General features: G+C 41.8%; 1 protein-coding gene across 1 annotated transcript; it reads right to left on the bottom strand.

Moving 5' to 3' along the window:
• Positions 1 to 460: 460 nt before the first annotated feature.
• Positions 461 to 18489, bottom strand: RAB43 (RAB43, member RAS oncogene family). Its single transcript, XM_035106267.3, has 3 exons — positions 18075 to 18489; positions 10810 to 10993; positions 461 to 9414 (listed from the first exon to the last, which is right to left on the bottom strand). Exons 1-3 carry the CDS (start codon positions 18288 to 18290, stop codon positions 9167 to 9169), a joined length of 648 nt encoding a protein of 215 aa, XP_034962158.1. The 5' UTR covers positions 18291 to 18489; the 3' UTR covers positions 461 to 9166.
• Positions 18490 to 19762: the final 1273 nt, after the last annotated feature.

The following is a 19762-nucleotide window of genomic DNA, read 5'->3' on the forward strand; positions in this document are numbered from 1 at the left end:
AGGTTACAATTGTGGGGTGTCCCCCTTCCAAAATGTAGCACCTTGAGGAGAAGGTTCTTAAGTCTTAAAAAATACGAACAGTTCCTTACAATGAAGTAGCACAGTCCTTTCTACCATCTCATTTCCACTTCTCTGTTACAGATGTAAAATAGGGTTAAGTCGTTGGACTATTCAGCCAAGCCAATGGAAAGAGAACGTTTCAGTTCAAAGAAGCTTGAACCCTGTGTGCCAAAGAGGTACAGAAGTGTCAACAGCTGCACTGCATTTACAATATCTCCATTTAAGCTCCTTCTGGAGATCTCCTGGTGAGCTTAAAGTTGGGGTGAAAATTGAGAAAACTACTTTTCTGGGGGAGGGGGAGCAAATCTGCGGTTTCTGTTCAATACCTATTTTGCTTTAGGTGTTGAGTGAACGGTGACACTGTGGTTATATGCAGTTAATGAAAACACACACACACAAATTAGCCAAATGCTCATTTTTATTATACACATTACAATGCATTTGCTACAGACTTTGCTAAAATTTACAAAAAAGTAGGTTTCATAGTTTTTAAAAATAAACTTCTTTATTTTATAAATTCATAAATAGGTGACAATAAAACGTCAAAATTGACTATTGTACGCAAGCTTTGTTCCCTTGCCATCTTGCATTCCACCCCACCTGGTAAACATTGTGCTAGGAAAAGCAAGACAGTTGCCGGTGATCAGAAAGATGGGCTCTAGGCCTGTTCCCAGAAACCTTGATTATTACAAGCAATAAAACTTCTTTAAAAATGCAGAACACTTCAGTTTACACCGGAGTTCTTCAAACCTTTTAAAGTCCTTTTTGGAATGAAGTGAATGAATTCAATATGAATCAGAACTTTCTCCCCACTATGTATGTAAGCCAGGCCTTTTTATGGCTAGTGGAAGCTGCATGTCCCTGGGACATGAGATTTATTTTTTTAACCACACAACCAACATCTGAGGCACTATTACAGAATAGGAAATGCCACTGACAACACAGAGCACATGAGGAACCTCCAAAGAACGTGTCAGTATTCATCACTAAATATTTCCCTAAAAACCACTTTCAAAAGTAGTGCTGGCATTATCTCTATCACATTCCAGACTGTGCCAACACCACAATCGCAGACTTGCATTTCCATCCCCATCCCCAATACCTGAATTTATAGCCTTGTGCTATCTTTCTACAGATTCTACCATCAGACTATGACCTGATGGTCAGGTTTAGTTGCCAAAAGCAACTAAGTGTGATAGCACACACACAAGACAAATTTCGCTGCACTTAATAGGTACTGACACAACTCTGTATCTGCCCCCATAGATGGGCAAACAGCTGCAGGAAGGGCAAGCTTCTGAGCAGAGATGGGAGAAAGATAAAGGTTAACTTGTTCTTCCCTACTACTGCCCAAATCATTGTAAGTTATTTTAGTTGGTGTACGGAAATTGAACTAGAGATAGTATTTGGATTAACCTGCTCACATCAAACTACTGATTCTCATAAAGATATGCAATTTCGGTACAGAAGAAGTTGTCCTTAAATCCCATTAATCTCAGCAGGACTTAAAGAGCTGTGGCCCAATACATATAACTTATTTTACCCTGGCTATAAAAACAATCCAAATCATGTATACTTAGTAGGGCCAATGGATTTCTATGGTACTTATTCCCCAGTGCACATGTGTAGGATTGTAATCTTAGGCAAGGCTCCAGATTAGGGCCACTATGTTCTTCTATTACATCTCCTGTATCACTGTGGATGGGGACTGGAGAACACACATCACAATGCAGTTGCACAATTGAGCTAATTTGCACGTGGGTACCAATTAAGTAAAACTGTGTATGGAAGGCTGGACATGCATGCAGGTCTTTCTTGTGAGATCTAAAATTTTGGGAAGGTAGGGAATAGTTCTCTAAAGCTTGAGAAACTCTCAAACATCCGCTCCCCGCCCCCCCCCCCCCCCCCGCGCCAGGCAGAGTGCTTAAAAACAAAAACTTCCTTACAGTTTTGTATACCACAGTACAAACAACCAGATTTTATAAACTGCAAAATTATTAGCATCACAATAAGAGGACTGTGACCAACAGCAATATATTAAGAGCATGCACGTGTCTCACTCATGCACTTTTTATTTTCTCAAAATACAATCAAAGCAGCTAAGGTAGTGTGTAAGCACCATAGGCAACCATAGTATCAAACCATTCCAGATTGTCTATTTACTATACCCTGTAAATTTCTTTCCTAGTTGTACAAATTAGAAGGGATTCAGGATTGCCGTGCAGTGAGGTAGAGAGCTTACACACTGGTCCTAAATACAGAGAGGTCCCATTCCCATGGTATTTCCTGGTACCCAAATTTGGGACCAAGGGGAAAGTTTTCATCCACTAAATCACACCCATAATACCCAGCATGATTTCCTTACACTTCTCAGGTTCCAGGTTTTCCACACTTCTGACAGCTCTGCCCATCTGAGCAATTCAAAAGTTGCTGTCACCAAGTCCTTAATTCTGATGCCGCCACCTCCCTGTTTATTTTAAAAGTTGAGAATAAAAGTGCAAAGCAGAGCCATGACCGTAACAGGCCCAGGAAAATGTCAGGGAGGAGCAGGAAGAGGGAAGGAAAGCAAAGCAAACACAGATGTGAGAGCAAGGCAGAAGGCATTTTCTTCTGCTGTTGCTGCCTGGATGATCGGTTTTTAAAGTAGGGAAAGAGGATTCAGAGAAACTGGTGCTTTGTCTAGTATGACTCACCATTTTGTTCTGAAGCAAAGATTGTATTTATTTAGACTACCAGGGTGACTTTGCACATTTGAAAAAGAGAATAGAATGGAAGAGAAAGTAGGAACAGCTCTGCCAATTCCTCCACCTCCTCTTTCCATGAGAAATGTACGAGTTACTCCTTCAAAATTACAGAGTTAGTGAAAAGAGCAAAAAGTGTGACGTCTCTTCCTACACTTTTAGGTAATATACAAAGTCACTCTGGCTGCATGATTGATTGTATGTGTGCTGTATTACCTACTATGGTGGCCGATATTTGCTCCCACATACATTCTGTTAGCGCACAAGTACAAATGTTTGTCAGCACAAGCATTTCTGCTTGCCCAGTGGAACAATTTCCCCTCTTCTCTCCTCATACACTGTCCTGGGGGTTCTCCCAACCCCCACAGGGCAAATTGAGAGGGCACAGGGAGGAGGAGAGAGGGGAAAGCCCTTTTGTGGGCTTCCACTGGTGGGACCAGTTAGTTGAATCTGGCCTTTTACTTTTAAATGTATTGTAAGTCACTTGAAGACCTTTGTGTCTAATAAAGAATAATCCAATCTCGTACTGGGTCAATGATAAACATAACTAGGTGCAAATATCTATATATATGGTCCAACATTACCTAATTTCAGATGTTTTGAAAAAACACAAAAGGAAGGCACTGTACTAAATTCACATCTTAGATTAACAAATATTTGCATAGATTATGCATTAAGATGGAAATTGCCAATAGGTTGGTAAGGCGGGCATCAAAAAAAAAAAAAGCTATGCCATTTGGAAAATATTTTTGTGGACAAGTACTATCCTTATAAAAGTGGTGAAATCCATAGTACTTATAAGCTATATTTTCCTTGTTGTATAGCAAAATTCATATTTAATCTTGCAAGCCAGTAAAGGAAAAAAACAACTACAAATAACAGTATTTTAAGGCTGATAGCTATTGCTATAAACAGAAAAGTTTTCAAAACTATGAGCTACTCTTTAAAAGGTCTAGATTATGTTCCAACTACCAGGAAACAGTTTTCAAAGATTTAGGCCATAAACTCTACTCACAGACCAAATAATCACACATTTACTCACTTCTAATGCAAGATTTAATGTACTCACTTCTAATGAAAGACTTCCAAGTTAATTTGGACACAAATAGAACTCTATTTTAGTAAGTGTTTGTACTTTATTTTTAAAATGCTCTGCTACAAAAAGAATCCAATTATAAATGGTAAAATGCATGTCTGGTGCCATCAATTGTGAAAGGTACATATGTGCTTAACTGGCCAGGCAGGTTTAGTAACAGCATTTTTTGTGCAGAAAATATGCCACAAAACATGCTTTCTGTGTAACAAATGTGGCACATCTGAAGCACCCAAACTCTAATTGAGAATTGTCTTTAGTACAAATGATTATCTATTTAGTATCAGCATCAGAATCTTGTGTGTGCTCTATGTGCTTCTTCTAGCGATATATGTGAAATCTACCTATGCATCTACATTCTATGCTAAACTGATTTTGGCAAATCATTTCCCTCTTCTATTGTTTTGTGTCTTTAGCATGAAAGTGTGTTTTATTCTGATGTAGCAATGTTGAATGATACAAGACAACTTCATTCATCTAAGGAAGTTGTACAATATTTTGAAAGAAAAAACTGGATTTAGGCAAAGCAATTTGCAATGTATTTTTATATAACCTCTGACTGAGCCAGACAAACTCCAGAGATCATTTGCATGGTGGTTGAGGGCCAATGCCCATGATCTGGGCCAGTGGCAAAACAACTAGAGGACTGCCCCTCCACTGCCACTGCTAAAGTAAAATGTGACTTAGCCCTGAGTCTTGAGGGAAAGAAAAGAAATCCTAGGCAGAAAAATGCATTAATTTGTAGCAAAGAATTCTTGTTTCCCAGTGTCCAAGATGGGTGATTCTTTCTATATTGTACTGGAAAGCTTCTTTTGAGAGATGCATTTTTCTGCCTGATTTAAAGATTTCCTACACAATAAACTTGTGGGAACGAGCTATTGGTTGTACAATGGTACCTCGCTTTGCGACCGCAATCCATTCCGCGGATGCGATTGCTCGCCGAAGCGGTTGCTCGCCGAAGGCACGCTTCTGTGCGTGCGCAAAGCGCCGATAGAGCACTTCTGTGCACGCTGCGCAGATCGCATCTGCGCATCCAACGCCGCGGAACCCGGATGTAAACACTTCCGAGTCCGCGGCAGTCGCTCACTGAAGCGGTTGCTCGCCGAGGTAGACGTAAACCGAGGTTTGACTGTACTAAAAAGACTGAGGAAAAACAAAGTGCTTAGTTTCTTTCCAGTGATAAGAGACAGCTCCAAATGTTTTCTCACCAAGTTCCCCCATTAAAAGACCAGACCAAATGGTCTAGAGATACAATCCTGAATTCTACCTTGCAGTACATTCTGCCATCTTCCACAGGAGATCCCTAGGACAAGCAGCACTACATGCCACTTGAGTACAAGACAAGGTCATTGTTGTCTCTATATATGGATGCATCTCTGTTCCCACCTTCCCAACCACAGATAAGCCCCTATTACACATTCACCAATCCCCAAGTAATCATTGCCACCAACTCCATCTCCTGGTAGGGCATCAGGTTTAAGCACTCTAGGAAGGGAGGGATCACACACAAAGAGTAGCTGCTTAGCCATCCCATCTGCTGCAACCTCATTACCACTTTTTCAATGAAACACTTGCAAGCACACACAGATCCACAGTGATACAGGTGGCTTGGGCAGCTGCCAGTTGCTTGCACTATTCTGTTAACAGCTGATGCCCTTTTACTAGGCACTGGCTCCAAAGGGTGTCAGAACACTCTGTAAATACGAGATAGGTTCGTATTACTCTTTAAAGTTAGGTCTCAAATTTACCTATGTTAGTGAGGAAACAACAAGCATTTGTTTGTAACAAAAGCCAGTCCCTTCACAATGTTTGGTGAGCTACAGTACAATCTTATCTGTATGACTGGCCTGAAAAAAAAACTCAACTTGTAGCAAACTCAGGGCTATTCAAGGGCTACAAGAGGAGGCTCACATGGAACCCAATTTGGAAAAGTATCCATTGTATTCTGTTCTTTCACTCTCAGGCTACATCAGAATATAAAATGTCAGACAACACTAACAGCTGAGTTCTGTGTATTCTCAACATACTTGCTATAAAATGTGCATAGATCGGAGGGAGCAGGTCAATTCTGAAACATTTGGTGGTCCCAGAAAAATGTCTTGAACTGGGAGCTTGTGACTACAATCTTGTGAGCAGAGTCCAACAGGATCCTGTTCACTTAAATCCTGGAAATCTTATATAGATCACACCCAGAATGTAGATTTAAGGATCAATTTCTAAAATCACCATCGTCATCATCATGGGAGCACCATCATGTCAGAATCCATCCAAAGTGATCCTAAAGCTGTAATGGCATCAGTTCATCAAAGAGTTAGCTGGAGGAGACCCTTACAGCCCTCAGTTGATTGAGACCTGGCTATGATGTAAACTTTCCTGCACAACACAGGCACATCAGTTTAGGGCTTGGCCTAAGGGGGATGGATCCAAGTCCACTAGGCACAGTTGCTAATCAGCTTCCAGTCATTTAAATTATGCAACCAAAGTGCCTGGAGGACTGTACTCACAGTGTAGAAACATTTGTTTGATACCAACAATTAGTTAAGGTAATCACTGGAGTTTTCTGTAACTCCAAAATACAGTGATTAGTTACTGCTGGGCAGTCAGAGCTTTTTAAATTTCTGGATGCAGTGGACCTGACGTCTCCTGGTATGAAGTCCTATTTAGAAGCAAAACTTCTCTGTTACACCTCACACTGCATTTCTATGTAAAACGTAGTTGTGAAAACTATCCCTAACAGAAAGTAAGGCCTCTTTATTTATTATATCTAACACACTTGAAATCAAAGCCACTGTTCTCAAAGCTACAAGCAGAAACACAACAGAACCCATTTTGGGTTAATTTTTGATCGGAAAAAGTGGGATGAGTTTTTTAATTAAACAAATTTTACAGTCAGTTACTTTGTATGACAAAAACCAAAACAGACAGAAGATGCCCTTTTTTATATAGATATGGGTGGATTTTCTGATTAATCATATCAATTTCTAAAAATGATCCAAGATTCTTCTTCTTCTTTAATGCTAATTGAAATAATCATAAATTGATGTTTTTGAATTATAATCTGAATTTACAATATCCATTTTCCTAACACAAATCAGGGACTTCTGAGTGTCCAGGTGCAAGGACCTGCTTTTCAGAGACTTTGCTCTGAACTGAAGGCCCTTTAATAGGTACAATGCATTAAGCACTGAAAAGTTGGCTTAACAGCCTGCAGATACTTTGGAGTTGAATCCAAAGAAAAATTTACTTTCTAGCCCCTCTTTCCATAGCTGCCAAGTTTTCCCTTTTCTCGCGAGGAAGCCTATTCAGCATAAGGGAATTTCCCTTAAAAAAAGGGAGAACTTGGCAGCTATGCCTCTTTCTTCTGACAGCCCCCCAGCCCCTATTGTATGGAGTGGGATGTATCATGGGGGTGGGAGTGGGGATAGCTGAGAGGAGATCCCTGAAAATCAGGTGGAGACACCTTCTGCAAGTGGGAAAGTCAGCTTCCTTTAGCCCCCTTTGGTGCATTTTTTCTCTGGTTTCAATCCGTTATTCATCCTATTTTAGTTTTAAGGTGCTAAAAAGAGAAAAAATGTGGGCAACATCTGCACATCTAAACTGCAGGCATAACTTTAACCTGAGATGAACATAAACTCTCCGTAAATTAAATGTGCTGCGCAGAAACAGTCACATAGTTTCATTAATACATTGCAGACCTACAAAAAAAGAGATTTTTTTCCTCTTACAGAAATGAGAAGATACAATTTAAAAGAAGGTGCTGTGGCATTAACTAATAGTGGCAGGGGCAGGGGGGGATCCACAAGAGAACAGGCTCAATTATTTAACCACAAAATGTGTCCCATATTAGGAGTTCCTGAGCCAATTTATGACATGAGAGCAATTGCTTCATGATTTATAGGGGCTCCATAACATGGGTGGACATTTAAAGAAAATTAGCAGGGATCACCTATACCTGACTGTGCAGTTTATAGACACTTATCAATTTCTTAACAAAACTGGCCCAGACAATCTTCACGAGGAGCTGATTTCATGGCACAAAAAATAAAACATTACTTGCAATTTCCTCCACAAATTTAATATCTAAAGTTAAACAGGAAGAAGCTCTAGCTGGATGACATCCTATGGAAAAAATACTCCAGGAACAACATTAATGATCAGCATGTGTAACTGAAACTAAGCTTCAATAAAAATGATTTGATGCACTGCAGCAATTAAAGAAGCAAAGGGTAAAAAAAACAAAAACATTATCTTCTTTTCATAGGTACTGAATATGAATTTTAAATGAAAATAATAACACTGAATATTAGAGGTACACGATATTATCTTCAAGAAGGGGGCTATAAAATGTGCAAAATATATGATGAACAAACCTTAATATTGAAATTACAATCCTAAGCCTATTTACTCGGAAGTGAGCCTGATGAATTTTCAAAGGCATTTACGCTCCAAGAAGGTTCTGTTGAAATCAGTAGGACTTCCATTCAATGAAATGTTTTTAGGATCAAGTCTTCCAAGATGGAAATAAAGAAAATAAATTAGTGACCCATGTGTTCAGTTCAGTTCTGCTCATACTGGTTTCTCTACTTGTCTGAAAAATGTGATACAAAAATCTTGTCCAGCTAGCTTTGCACCAGCAGCATTAATCAACCCTCGCCACATGCTACATTTAATGTCTAGAAAAACCTATCTTCTATTGAGGTTCCTCATTTTGAACAAATGTTAGCTGATTTGTCCTATATAGGAAACTTTCAAGTATTTCATACTTGAAACGTCCCTGCAGAGAAACTGAATGACACTGTGTGGTTTCTGATTATTTGTTTCTTGGAATGCTGAGAGTTTAAAAACAGAGGCAGTGTTAAGACTCACTGACCTAAAAGCAGAAGTGTCATCTTCTGTACAAGCTCCCATGGTACAGGGATTTACAACAGGTAACACAGTAATTTCTTGTTCAGACAATTTCATACAAAGGGATCCCAGTGGCTTCCTTCTGTGCAACTTAACTTTCAAATTGCACAAGTTCCTCTGAAAAGAATGTGGTAGAAACTGCTACAGAGTAACTGCTGTGGAAGGCTAACTTTTAGATCTACAAAAGAAAGCCCCTTCATATTTAAAATTATCCTGCAAATGTTAATGTCTAACCTTACAAAAATATTGGGCTTGCAGGAAAAGGATACTGCTGCTTTGTTATGCAGCAGAGTGTGTGTGTGTAATTGTAAGGGAAGGGAAGGTACCCTCGTAATTCCAGTAAAAGTTAGAGATAACATAACCTGCATCAGCAGCCACACCCCCATCCTTCCACATCCTTGCTGTCAAGTTTGATGCTGTCTGTGTTTTGCTCACTGAACATGGGGCCTCCATGCCTCATCATTAACTCTGTTGCCATCTTTACAAAAGCCTCCTCCACGTTGCTGGAGTCCTTTGCAGAAGTCTCTATGGCACAGGTGATGTCATAGTGCTCAGCCAGACTCTGAGCTTCCTCTAGCTGAACCTCCCGACGGTCACTTAGGTCAGACTTGTTTCCTGGCGGGAGAAAGTGGAATTGTTTACAGATTAATTTTGTAAATGCATCTCCTACGGTCAGGGAAAGTGTTCAGCCATGGGAGGGAGGGGAGAGACACAATAGCAGTGACTCGTGGAAAGGTGCTTGGAAAGCAGCAGGATCGCACAGGTGAAGGAAGTAGGCTGGAGATGAGATGCCACTTACATCTTGGAGATGAGAAAGAGCAGGTGAAAGCAGAAGCTGATAGAAAGTCTGTGGAGGAAGGACGAAGAAATCCGAGCCACTATAGGTTTATAACATTTTGCACTCTGGATTGTGGATTTTAAATTTAATTTTATCCTGTTTTGATGCTTAGAAAGCATTCACCTTCAACATAGTTACCGTGCTTTGCCTAATTAAAGGTTATAACTTCATATTCCTTATTCTGTATTTCATTGGCGGTGTTTGGACATCGCAATAAACCATGGTTTGTCTTGATTGGAATGTCTAACCTCCAACCAGGCTCATGCATTCCCCAATTCCCTCCTCTGGCGCAGCCACAAGGGTAAGACTGAAAGCTTTCGCTTCCATTTTTTATTAACTGCAGCTTATCATGTCATCCAAAGCCAGCTAACAGTGGTGAATCTTAACTGGAGAAGGTGGAAACAAGCCAGTTTCAAACCATGAAACTGGCTTGTTTCAAACAATCTGTAGTTGAGATTCACCACCAAGGATGTAACATTAAACTGTGGTTTAAATACAGCTTTTATCTCTGGAAGTAATTTGATTCTGAATGTCTACCTACAGTGCCAGTTCTAGACAAACATTGTATATATAAACTGCAATGAAGAGTAAAATATATCCTTAACAAAGTACATTTGGCATCTTGGACATAAGCTATCGTACTAGCCCAGTAACATATCATTTAGAATACATCTGATTTCAGAAGTTGTTTATGCTATTCAGTTTAAAGCAGGGCTTCCCCCCCCCTCAGGTGGGCGCCATTGCCATTATAAGAGAACAAAGGTGAGTTCCTCTTTTTCTAGAAAAACAGCACTGGCTTAAAGTATGTTGGAGCTTTACCATATATTATAAACTATAAGAGTCAAATCCCAGAGGAGCTGAAGGCACAATAGTGCTTTGCTCAAATAATTCCTAGTATTTTAAAATATATTTTTGAATTTGAAAAAGCATAAAGGCTATAGAATCCTAAACCAGCTTTTCCCAAAAGCAAACAAAAATGCATGATGTGGAAATGTGAACTGCAGTAGGAACCAAAAGCCAAAGCTTTCCAAACTCTCAGAATAAATGTCTCTTCATCTCCAAGATATCCAGGAAATAAAGAAAATGTCTCTGTACTGGCTGCGGTTGTCCTATGAAGTAGAGGCATAGCAATTTGTATTTCTAGCTCATTCCAAAATATACCCCACACTCACCAATCAGCAACTGTACTATGTTGGAACCTGCATACTTTCTCACATCCTCGATCCAGCGAGGAATAGACTGGAAAGAGCCTCTCTTGCTGATGTCATAGGCTAGAATAGCTCCATTGGCACTTCGATAGTAACTCTGGGTGATGGTCCGAAACCGTTCTTGACCAGCTGTGTCCCAGATCTGCAACTAAAAAATAAATAAAGAAGTTGCCAGGTCTTACAATATATTGATTGTATTTCTCAGGCGATATGCAAAATATGGTCTGAAGCTCAACATCAAAAAAAAAAAAACAAGATCATGGCCACTGGTCCCATCACCTCCTGGCAAATAGAAGGGGAAGAAATGGAGGCAGTGAGAGATTTTACTTTCTTGGGCTCCTTGATCACTGCAGATGGTGACAGCAGTCACGAAATTAAAAGACACCTGCTTCTTGGGAGAAAAGCAATGACAAACCTAGACAGCATCTTAAAAAGCAGAGACATCACCTTGCCTACAAAGGTCCGTATAGTTAAAGCTATGGTTTTCCCAGTAGTGATGTATGGAAGTGAGAGCTGGACCATAAAGAAGGCTGATCGCCGAAGAATTGATGCTTTTGAATTATGGTGCTGGAGGAGACTCTTGAGAGTCCCATGGACTGCAAGAAGATCAAACCTATCCATTCTTAAGGAAATCAGCCCTGAGTGCTCACTGGAAGGACAGATCGTGAAGCTGAGGCTCCAATACTTTGGCCACCTCATGAGAAGAGAAGAATCCTTGGAAAAGACCTTGATGTTGGGAAAGATGGAGGGCACTAGGAGAAGGGGACGACAGAGGACGAGATGGCTGGACAGTGTTCTCAAAGCTACGAACATGAGTTTGACCAAACTGCGGGAGGCAGTGGAAGACAGGAGTGCCTGGCGTGCTATGGTCCATAGGGTCACGAAGAGTCGGACACGACTAAACGACTAAACAACAACATGCCTTATCTCAACCGGGCGGGGGGGGGGAGAGATATTTACTACAGGAGTGTACATTTCTTTTTTGTTTTAATAAAAAATTTAAACTTGAGAGGAGAAATGGGTATATGTGGACCATGTCTACAGATCAGAAATCTCATTTCAATCTGCCACTGTGTTTTCAAACTCTGGGCTGTCATTCTATCTGAACAGATTAGAGTTGTAGAGTTGGAAGGATCCCCAAGGGTCATCTAGTCCAACCCCCCTGCAATGCAGGAATCTCAACTAACACATCCATGACAGATGCCCATCCAACATCTGCTTAAAAACATCCAATAAAGGAGAGTCCACCACCCCTTGAGCAAATCCATTCCACTGTCAAAATACTGCCAAAATGTTATTTCTGAAGTCTAGTTGGAATCTCCTTTCTTGTAATAATATTTTAGGTAACCTGCTTACAAGCTGTATAGGGTTTTTGTACACCAGTACCAGCACCTTAAACTTAGGCTGGTAGCTAATTACAAGCTAATGCAATTTGTTCAAGAGTAGAGCAATAGGATGGGAATATTCTGTCCCAGTGAACAGTGAAGTTGTCTAATTTTGCACAAGCTGCAGCAGCTTCTTGGCAAGCCTTGAGGGCAGCCCCATATAGAGCACATTGCAGTAATCCAATCTGGAGGTTGCCAGCAAATGAATGACAGTGGTCAAGGTACCCTGGTTCTGAAACGGATATAGCTGTCTTACCAACTGAAGCTGGTAAAAGGCACTCCTAGCCACTGAGGGACTGGGCCTCTAGTGACAGAGATACCGTAGATTGCACCCCCAGACTGCAAAATTGCTGCTTCAGGGTGGAACTACAACCCCATCCAAGTAAGACAATACCCACAGTGTCTCCATCTTACTATCAATCAGTCAATTAATAGTATCAATTACTATCAATATTGGTGGACTTGGTCCAGGGCTTGCATAGTTTCTCCAGATTCAAATGTTACAGAGAAGAACTAATGACACCACACCCCAAATCTTCCAATTACCACCGCCAACAGCTTCATTTAGACATTAAACGGCATTAGGGACATTACAAAAGATTAGATTTAACAAAACAAATATCAGATAGCCCAACAGAAGGTTCATTTAATAAAATAATTAATAAATCAATGTCCTTACAAAATATTTGCATAAGCAACACATGGGATTTTTTTTTAATTCCTTGTTGTAAAATCAAGTGCTGAGCCAAGGTGAGCAAGTTACTAAAGTACACACTAATTTGAAAAGTATTCAATTTCTGCCCAATTAATATAGCTAATTTGTGGAAGATTTATGAATGGACATCTCTTCAGGGTCAAATAACAAAAACTACAGATGCTCTAAGGTCACACTTGATTGACTTTGATGGGCAAATCTTGTAGCATCTGGGGTTGTACTAGCAGCCCCTGTAGTTTGCTTTCATGGACCTACTACAGCAGGCATAGGCAAACTCGGCCCTCCAGCTGTTTTGGGACTACAACTCCCTAGCTAACAGGACCAGTAGTCAGGGATGATGGGGATTATAGTCTCAAAACATCTGGAGGGCCGAGTTTGCCTACAGCATGATTTGCTGTTCATAAGAACACAGCTACCCAGTTTCAAGCCGCAAACTAACCAACCTTGTCAGGGTATTGCTTCAGGCATTTGCATGAGTAGAACAAAAAGATCTATTTTAGCATTCAAGATCAGGAAATCCTGCCAGATGCATGTGAAATAGAATGAGAGTTAAGTGTCAACATGGAGCAATCTGATAACTACCATAGCTGCAGTGATCTGCAAATGCTATCTCCTTCTTCCTTGACCTTCCTATCACAGTAACAGCTTTTTGCAGTTATCTGTTGATAAAACAATGGCTTATGCAGAGAAGTCTTGTATTCTCTCAACTTGCCTCAAGGAAGTACTTCTGATGATGACACTGCACTTTCCCAGTTCAAAGCACAAAGTTACTGCTGTAAAGATGCTAGTAGGCCACAGTAATTTGGTGTGCTGTCTAGATTGATAATATAAGTGCCAGCCACACTTCTGGATAATGATTGTAACACTGCTGAGCAATATAAACCCCTCTTCCCGCATGCCCAAACCATATCCTGAATCTAACCACTAGCACTCAACGTCCAAAGAGGAAACTAAAATGGGAACCAAAACTGACCAGTCTCCAGACAAAGGGTGGATAAATCCCTTGTCAGTTCTTTTGTTTCATACACAAACTCAGTCTTGAGACATTAGCTGGATGGTCCAACAAAGCTAATAGAAGTTGGCAAGTCAGAATTCCAGTAATTCTGGCAAGTAACTCACAGGAGAAAGGACCTTCAGGCTCTTGCCCACCAAAGCAATTATGGGGTGGGGGGAGACAACAGAAATGACTCCCATCTTGATTAATACTACATGTATATGGGGTGAGGAGTTAACCTGCCCTTCCCATGCAGTAACACAGCTTAAACATACTGGTGATAACAGCTGTGGGAAGGAGGGAGGCAGGGAGATTTCAGGAGTAGCTGCAAAGCAAATGGGGGCACTGCTCCTCACTGTGACGCCTGGGAGAACAGGGATGTTGGGTGGATTGCTCCTTGTTATTTTCTTTGCTTTACCAACTATTTTGCCAATTCCCTCTCTCATATTCAGTTCCCACCCTCATTCTGTTCTGGAAGGTTGGGGGATGCTACACGTGCCATGTATTCAGTGAGACTGAAATGCATTGTGGTTAATTAACACATCAACTATCCTCACCGTCTTCTGCAATTAAGAACACTATCCTGATTTACCTCTTAAAATAAATACCTTTAGTTTTTACTGAACAAAATAAAACTATGGTACCCCTGTAATCAAGAAGAATGTAAATGCAGCGTGCAGTATTTTTCTCAGAACACAAATTCAAGCTTATGGAAGGTTTTGAAACTTGTACAAAACTGCTCATTTGACAATGGTTTTATGAGAGGAGTAAGCAGATAAGACATTGGTCCCATTTTATCTTCCTCCAACATGAGTGTCAAAGCTCCACATATGGGAAAGCTCATTTAAACCAAGCCAAGTACTGAACACTGCTAAGGAAGTCTGAAATGTCGTTTGAATTTCTCAAATGTTAGACTATCCAAAATTAGTTCAAAATGCCAAAAAAAAACCCCACCAGTGTACCATCTACTAGTGGGATCTAAAAGCAGACTATGTGTATTGTATCTAGTTTCTTCTACAGTAATGTGTAACTGCCAATCACAGAAAATTTATTTTTATTTTATGCCACATGTAAGAAGTCTTTTTTAACTTTTCAGCTGGCACTGCTCTCTACTCCAAGAGCCCTTCAGAGAGACACCTGGTACTAGGTGGAGTCCCAGGAAGGAAAATATTTGCAATTCATGTGTGTGTTTGGCATATAAACTTGACCAAGCTTCAGTCTCAGAGGAAAAATGTCCCAACAGCCTTTTTGCTGGGGGAAAAGGAAAAAAAAGAGACTAAAAATATAAATGTATATTTAGATAAAAATAAAAATAAACCTCTTCCAACACATAAGGTAAAGTAAAACTACCATGTTTACTAACATTTTTCATTGCACCCCCACCCCAGCAGCTTACATAGCCTATATTTAAAAGCAGATACATCTACCACACAGGAAATCAGGAAATCATGTACGCCTCTCTCACACACATACTACAGCACAGCAGGGAAGCTGTGGCCCTCTAAATGTTGGTGGGTTCCACTTCCCATAATCCCTGACTATTGATCACGCTGGCTAGGGTTGAAAGAAGTGGAGTCAAGCAACATCTAAAGGGCCACAGCTTCCCCACCCCTGCACTATAGCCTGACAATGTTAGTTAATATTCCAAGGCTGTATCTGATGAAGTTGTATTGATAGTGCAAGGAGTGTCTTGAGTTCAAATCCTGGTATGGACGCATTCTGCACTGCACAGTCATAACAATGTTTATGGTAATGAGCATTTGCCCTTGGGAAAACAGTATCGCTCTGCTATTTGTTTCGAAACCAAGATGGCATCTGGAAAAGCATTTTATTTACTTTGCTAGTACTTTGGACAGTTTTCTAAGCCACTTTAGAAAGCTGAGTCAGATGATAAAGCAGTTGCACAACACGCATGTTGATATTTGTTGCAAGCCTATTCTTAAACCTGTTTAGCACGATCTGAAGCACTTTTCCAAACCTGCTTAGAAAATCCTGGTGTGATGCTGAAGAAAAGGATACAGTCATAACACCAAACATATCTGAGGCTCTCTCCTATTACTTATATGCACAGTGCATTCTAGGTACTGTACATGTCACATTGTGGACAGGGAGATTCAAAAATGGTTTTTAGGGTGATCCTTTAGCTACCATTCCTCAGTCAAAAAGGGGGAAATGGCATTTGCTGTGAGGTCTAATAACGTAAGAGGCACAAATAGCCTAAAGATATGTTAATTTTTTAGAAAGGTACTGTGTTAGCATGATGTAAAATGGACATTAGACAGGCAAAAACAAAACCTTAGGGTTACGAGGCTGAAATCACATTTAAACTGACTTGCCAGTCCCTGTGTGTGTAGCATTAACATGTAAACACAGCAAACACATAGGCTATGAATCCTAAGTCTGTGTGTAGCAACAGAAAAAAAGAAATAAAAGAAAAAGCTTATTGCAGCACAAGCCTTTGTAGTTAACAGCAGTCAACAGATGTTTGACGTGGACTGTTGGGAGCTTTATGGCTTAAAACTAAGTTGACTAGGTGATAACAGAACACACCCTGATAATTGGAGCACTGTGTACTATATCCTGTACATTTTATTATCGCCACTGATGTGATGGCGATTTTGAACAGTTTATGTTCCTTTGGAAGTTTCCTTTAGGTAGGTAATAAATGCTCCAACTGAGGTTATCTTGGAGCTTCCTCATAAATAACTTTGGAAGTATTTCCAATTCATAAGCAACTGCAGAAAGGCATACAACATTCCCAAAGGGATTTCCATACAAGGCTATGTATACACATAAGGTTTGAAATGCACAGGGGACTTTTTTTGCAGAGCACTTTTGTACATAGCATTTTTCAATTGTATATCCTTTTTTACAATATTATATGCCCACTCAATTGCTTCATTCTGAGGAACTGCCACTGTTGCAAGTGCCACATAATCCTTGTTCAACACTTGTAAGAAAGTGATCTTTCATTGTGGTAGCCACCCACACTTTGGACCTGCCTCCCTACTCACAGCAGACAGGTGCCTTCACTATACTCTTTCCGAGGCTTCCTACAAACATGTTTATTTAGGCAAGCCAATGCAGACATAAGAAGGTTGACATGTGTTTTAATCTCTTATTGTTTATTTCTTTTAAAAAAGTTTTAAATAGTTGTTTTTAACAGATTTTTACTGATTTTTTAATTGTTGTTGTTTTTTGTAAACTGCTGTAAGGTTTTAGTACAATCAATGGATCTATAAATATTTTGAAATAATCAGACTTTGCCCAAAACAGGAGTTACTATCCGTACTATCGGCACATCCAGATAGGCAGTTTCCCAAGTGGTGTGCATCAATGTTCTCTGCATCCCTCTGCCACAACAGGAAGGGGCCTAAAAAAATTCACTGTATATACATGACAGCAACAAGCGCCTGAGAAAACATCCTTGGCACAAAATGGATTAAAACCATTCCTGCAGTATGCTCTTTAGATCGACCAGCAGTGTGGGCCAAGGATGACATTGTGCATCCAACGCTGTACAGTGGTACCTTGGTTCTCAAATGCATTGGTTCCCAAATGCCAAAAACCTGGAATTGTCCTGGTTTTCAAACATTCTTTGAAAGCTGAACGTCCAATGTGGTTGTCGGTTATTGTTTCGGGGCCGCCTGCACCAATCAGAAGCCGTGCCTTGGTTTTCGAATATTTCAGAAGCCAAATGGAATTCCGGAACATAATAAGTTCGAGAACCAAGGTACCACTGGATGTGTGTTATCACACGAAGTGCACACAATCCAAACTTTCTCAGCTACCATACCTGATGCCCTTACCTTTTGGTCCAGGGACGGGACCAAAGTTTGTTTGTTTGTTTGAAATTAGTATAGTGCATTTAGGGTAAAGTTCTAACACAAACCCTTCAGCAGTCTGTTGGCAGTGAATTGAGTGCACCTGTGTGGAAGTCAGGAGGAGGACAGAGGGGTCTGGTGTCACCTAAGCCCCCTTCCCCCACACCTGTTACCTGCCTGGCTAGTGGGAGTGGGAGGAGCAAGAAGCCCCTTCCCTTGCAAACTGGGGCGGGGGGGGTCGTGGCGAGGGGCGGGCCAGCCAGGCCCCCCCTTGTCACCCTCCCTCCTCTCACACTCGGGCCAACCCCCACCTTGACCCGCTTGCCCTGGATCTCCAGGCTCTTCATGGTGAAGTCCACGCCGATGGTGCTGCCCTGCCTCTCGGCGAAGGCCCCAGTCTTGAAGCGCTGCACCAGGCACGTCTTGCCCACGCTGGCGTCGCCGATCAGCACCAGCTTGAAGAGGAAGTCGTAGCGCTCCTCCGGGTCCAGCCCGGGGGGCGCTCCTGCCGTGGGGGGACCCGGCATGGCGGCAGCGGCGCTGGGGCACCTCTTGCCGCTGCTTCCTTTGGCCTCCTCAGCTCCACAGCGGCGGGGAGCTCCGCGGCGCCGGGCCCGGCCTAGCGCTGAGCTCGCCTCCCCTTGAGCGCCTGTCTGGGCCGCGACTGCGACCGCCTCAGCATCGTCCCCGGCCCCGCCAGACCGGGTGACTGGGCATGCGCCGTGGGAGCCGCAAGCTCTTCCTCATGCATTTGCCAGGAAGGGCGGGCAAGAAGGAGGGGAGCGTCGCCTCAGGTGGCGGCAGGCGGGACGAGGGGCGGGGACCTGCCTTCACACTTCGCGCTGAGGGCCGGCGCAGGCAGCGCAGGAATATACCAGCCCGAAGCCGCGAAGGGAGGGGTCGCGCCTCATATTTCTGGAAAAGAAAGACGCTTCCCTTATATTGAGGGCGGGCGGGAGGATTTGCCTACCACGTGTACGGAACCTTAAGAACACGTGTATGTGCTTAGCAGAGCCGGCCCAGCCATTGGGCAGGGTGAGGCCGCTGCCTCAGGCCGTACCCCGTGAATGTCGACCGAAATTGTGTAAAGTCTTGCAGTGCCCGCAAGCAGAACACTGGAGGAAGAGATCCCAGTGGAATGATTGGGCTCTACCAGGTTTTTTTTTATTAAAAACAAACAAACCCAGATCCACCTTCCTTGTGGTCTGGCCTTGGCTGGGCAGCCTCATTAGTCCTTTGGATAGCCACGTGTGAATATGCTCTCTTAAAACGTTTTCCCCCATAAGGAAGTCCTGTTCATGTTTCCTCTGAAGACCCACTGATTATTCCCAGCCAGGTACAAGTATACATAGGCATGCAGATTTATGCTGAAATCCAATAATGGTTTAGAGGTTAAGTCCTATTGGTATAGGTTTGCACTGATCTCAGAAATAATTGGTTCTGGAAAACAGCATGAGGCCAATTTCCATCTTCCTCATTGCTGGCCTTGTCAAAGCAGAGAAGGAAAGGCAGGAGGGAATGAACTATGATAGCTGGAGATTGTCTCTTGACTTGCCATGTACAAAGAATGGTAGAATATGTTGTGAGGGCTATTTAGGTAAGTATGCCTTCCTTCTGATGTTAAGTAGTCCCATTTTGAGGGGGGGGGAGAACCCCCACACTCTTTTCTAGAAAAGAAGTTAGCCCTTTCTATGGCAGTAAGAGTTGTGCCCTGGGAAATATACCATGTTTGTGGACTGGTTTCGTTTTTCCCTGCTTTAATCCTTCTTGTGCTGGAGAATAAACTGTATAAAACACCACCCAAATATTCCTATGCTACCTCAGGCTGTATCTTTTTTTCCATAATAAAATCACTACTTGCACTACTTGTACTGTTATAGCCTAAGGCAACCCATAGTTTGTGGCAGCCTGATATTGTTCCACATCACCCAGCTTCATTTAGTATTCCTGAACACTCAAATGAGTATGCCATGCTACTCCTCAGCAGCCCCAGATGCTG

This window comes from Zootoca vivipara, chromosome 2 (assembly GCF_965207765.1).
Source record: "Zootoca vivipara chromosome 2, rZooViv2.hap1.1, whole genome shotgun sequence".
NCBI classification, from domain to species: Eukaryota; Metazoa; Chordata; class Lepidosauria; order Squamata; family Lacertidae; genus Zootoca; species Zootoca vivipara.